This window comes from Bison bison, unplaced genomic scaffold (genome assembly GCF_000754665.1).
Source record: "Bison bison bison isolate TAMUID 2011002044 unplaced genomic scaffold, Bison_UMD1.0 scf7180017864259, whole genome shotgun sequence".
NCBI lineage: Eukaryota > Metazoa > Chordata > Mammalia > Artiodactyla > Bovidae > Bison > Bison bison.
In genome coordinates, this window is record NW_011494831.1 from 2163290 (window position 1) to 2166219 (window position 2930).

The window sequence follows — 2930 nt, forward strand, 5'->3', positions numbered from 1 at the left end:
AATATTTTAACTATAGCATCTGTAATTATCATTAGCTAATTACCAAGTAATTATCCTACCTGAACATTCAGGGACTATCTGATGTTGACCGAAGTTCGAATCATCATCTGACCCCTCTTCAGGCAATTTTATTTTCTCAGAGTAGCTTTCCCCTTTATTATCATTACTGTTTCTACTTTCCTCTGTATTATTGCTTTCTGAGTGGCCTTCTTTACCAGAGTTCAAATTGATTGCAGTATCAACCTAAAAATTATTTCCAAAGAAATAGTTTTCAAAAATAATGTTTTTTATTTTAAATTTCTAGACTAGTTTAACTCAAATATAAGTATATGTAAGGACATGCATCATACAGTAGTGTTAAATTATTCTAATAATATAACACTTGATAAAATACAATTTACATACACAATTGAATTTAATAACATTTGCACCAAAGTAATATGCACCACTCTCCAGCAATTTCTAGCAATAATAGAGAAGAATCCGTCCCAAAGAGAATCTCTCTCTGTCAAGCTCTGAGGATGAGGCACAATGGTCCCTGCTGCCTGAGCTTACTTTCAGATGGAGAGTCAAGGGTTCTAGGGCAAGCTAATCAACACAGTAGTCACTGCTCACATGTGGCTATTGAACAGCTGCAAAGTGAATAGTCTGAATCACAGTGTACTTCTAATGGAGGTCTTCAAATCAGAACCATGTGCTTTGGTTAATCATTTACTCTTATACTAGTCACAGCTTTTCTATCTCATTTTGGTTTCTCTTTCCATTTTAGCAAAGTTCATTTGCTAAAAACTGGTGAAAACACCAGTTTGGTGCAGCTGTGTTTTCCTGAGAGAGGACAGGAAAAGACATCCATGGCTGCACGAAGCAAAAACAGGGATCACAGAGCTTGAAGGCTCTGCTTGGCAGCAAAAGTCACCTTGGAAATTCACACAGCCCACAAGAGGGCAAAACCTCAGGGAGAGTGGAGACATACCTTTCCCCTCCAACGGAGGGAATGTCTGCTCCAGCCCTGCAGGACTCAGCCCTTGGAGGCTTTTATGCTCCTGGTCTATACTCCATCATTGCCATCTGGGTCCCCTTGTGAATCTCCAGGACAGAAGGCAGGTGGTGCTGAGAATTAAACTGCCAGGGTTTAATTGCTTACATGACTGCACAAGCTTACACGAGTGCACAAGCATCTCTCTTCACCTGAACTAGGACATAAGCCCCAGGAGAACTGAGCTGAGTCCGTAGTATAAAAATCATAACTGACATTTACTGAGAATTACTACTGGCCAGGTCCTGTGCTGAGTGCTTTACACACACTGCCTCAGTCACGTCTCACAATGACCCTCTGGGATAGGTATTACTACCCCAATTTAACAGAGAAGAAAACAGGTACATTATGGACTGAAACTAGTAGAGACCTAATTTATAATAAGCAAAACAATGCTTACTTTATGTGATCTTGGAAGTGTTAAAGAGGGTTTCCTGTTCAAAAATATTCTGCTGTGAAAGGCCAGGTTAAAGCCTAAAATTCCATAATATCCAGTAAATTCTTAAGGCTGCATAGTTTCGTGAGAATGCTGAAATTGCTAAAAGTCACACAAGCCCTGTCAGTAATTTAGATCTTGGCATAAATGAATCAAGCTGATCTTTCCCTGAGAATGGGTTTTTACACAGGGGTAACATAACTAGATATTAGCAACTACTCAGATACCACATTTCAGTATACACAAAGATCTTTCACACGTGTTACCCCATATGATCCTGACGCTTAGAATGAGCAGGAAAAATGAGACAAAAGACATGAAACAGAACAAAAGGCAAATACTGCCCATTTCACAATTTTACCCACAGTTTCCCACCCCAGTAGCACCAACCATCTCCCCATCCCACTGCCCATGGGCCTCTCTCTTCCCAACCCCTCTGATTGTCTACCTTGTGGCCTGTTTGCTTTTTTCACTTCTTCATTCTCAAAGCCACATTCAGCCTCCACTTTTCATTGCTCCATGTCCCCTATTTCATCTCCATGTTAGTCCCAAGAAAGGTAGATAGTCTATAAAAACACTTCCAAACAATTAGATACCTCCCTGACAGCCATGAGATTTTTACACCAGTTGCAACAATTGGCTCCTTCAAGAAAAATATTCAGAAGCAACAATAAACCAAAATTCTAAGACTGAGAACTAAACCATTACTACAGAAATTTCATTAAAATTCTAGCATTTTAGGGACTTCCTGGCAGTCCAATAGTTAAGAATCCATGCTTCCACTGCAGGGGACACGGCTTCAATCCCTGATCAGGAAACTAGATCCCACAAGCTATACAGCATGTGGCAAAAAAAAAAAAAACCTCTAGCATTTTAAATTCATTTTCTGCCACTCAGAAATTTTTGCAAGAAATTAATAAAAGACAAATGAGCAATAAAACTAATCAAAATACTAAGATTTATTATTCTGACAATGTAAAAGGGCTTACAGACACTTAATCATTTGCAGTCAGCAGTCAACATGCAGCATACCTGTGGATTTTCTACCCCAACCCCAGATGAACCTTACTAATTTTCCACGTAAATCACAACTTTTACAAAGTCTTGCCTTTGCTATAAGTATCAAAGTCCTCATTGGTTAATAAATATGCTAGAGTTTGTTTTGACCTATAGCTTAGTGGGTTCAAATAAAATATGCCTGGAATTAATTGCTGATATATTTCTTTTAAATAAATTTGAATGAGGTAATATTAAGCTATGTTTTAAAACATGCGCATCAATATTGTGAAGTTGCTGCTTTAGAAAAAAATCATCACCTAGGAATATGTAAGCAGAAATACTAATCCTTTGCTACTCTAAAATTTGTCAGGTCTTTGTAAATATATTATCCTACCTACATAAAATGGTAAATTTTTCATTCTAAATTTGTTAAACACAGTTATGTGACAGCTACTATGT

At 37.9% G+C, this 2930-nt stretch overlaps 1 protein-coding gene across 1 annotated transcript in view; it reads right to left on the minus strand.

Annotated features, from left to right (window-relative positions):
• FSIP1 (fibrous sheath interacting protein 1) overlaps positions 1–2930 on the minus strand; it is a 209658-nt gene that overhangs the window by 191516 nt on the left and 15212 nt on the right. The window contains exon 3 of the mRNA XM_010847930.1: positions 60–243. Within this exon, the coding sequence (XP_010846232.1) occupies positions 60–243 (184 nt within the window). The remainder of the gene's footprint in view (positions 1–59; positions 244–2930) is intronic.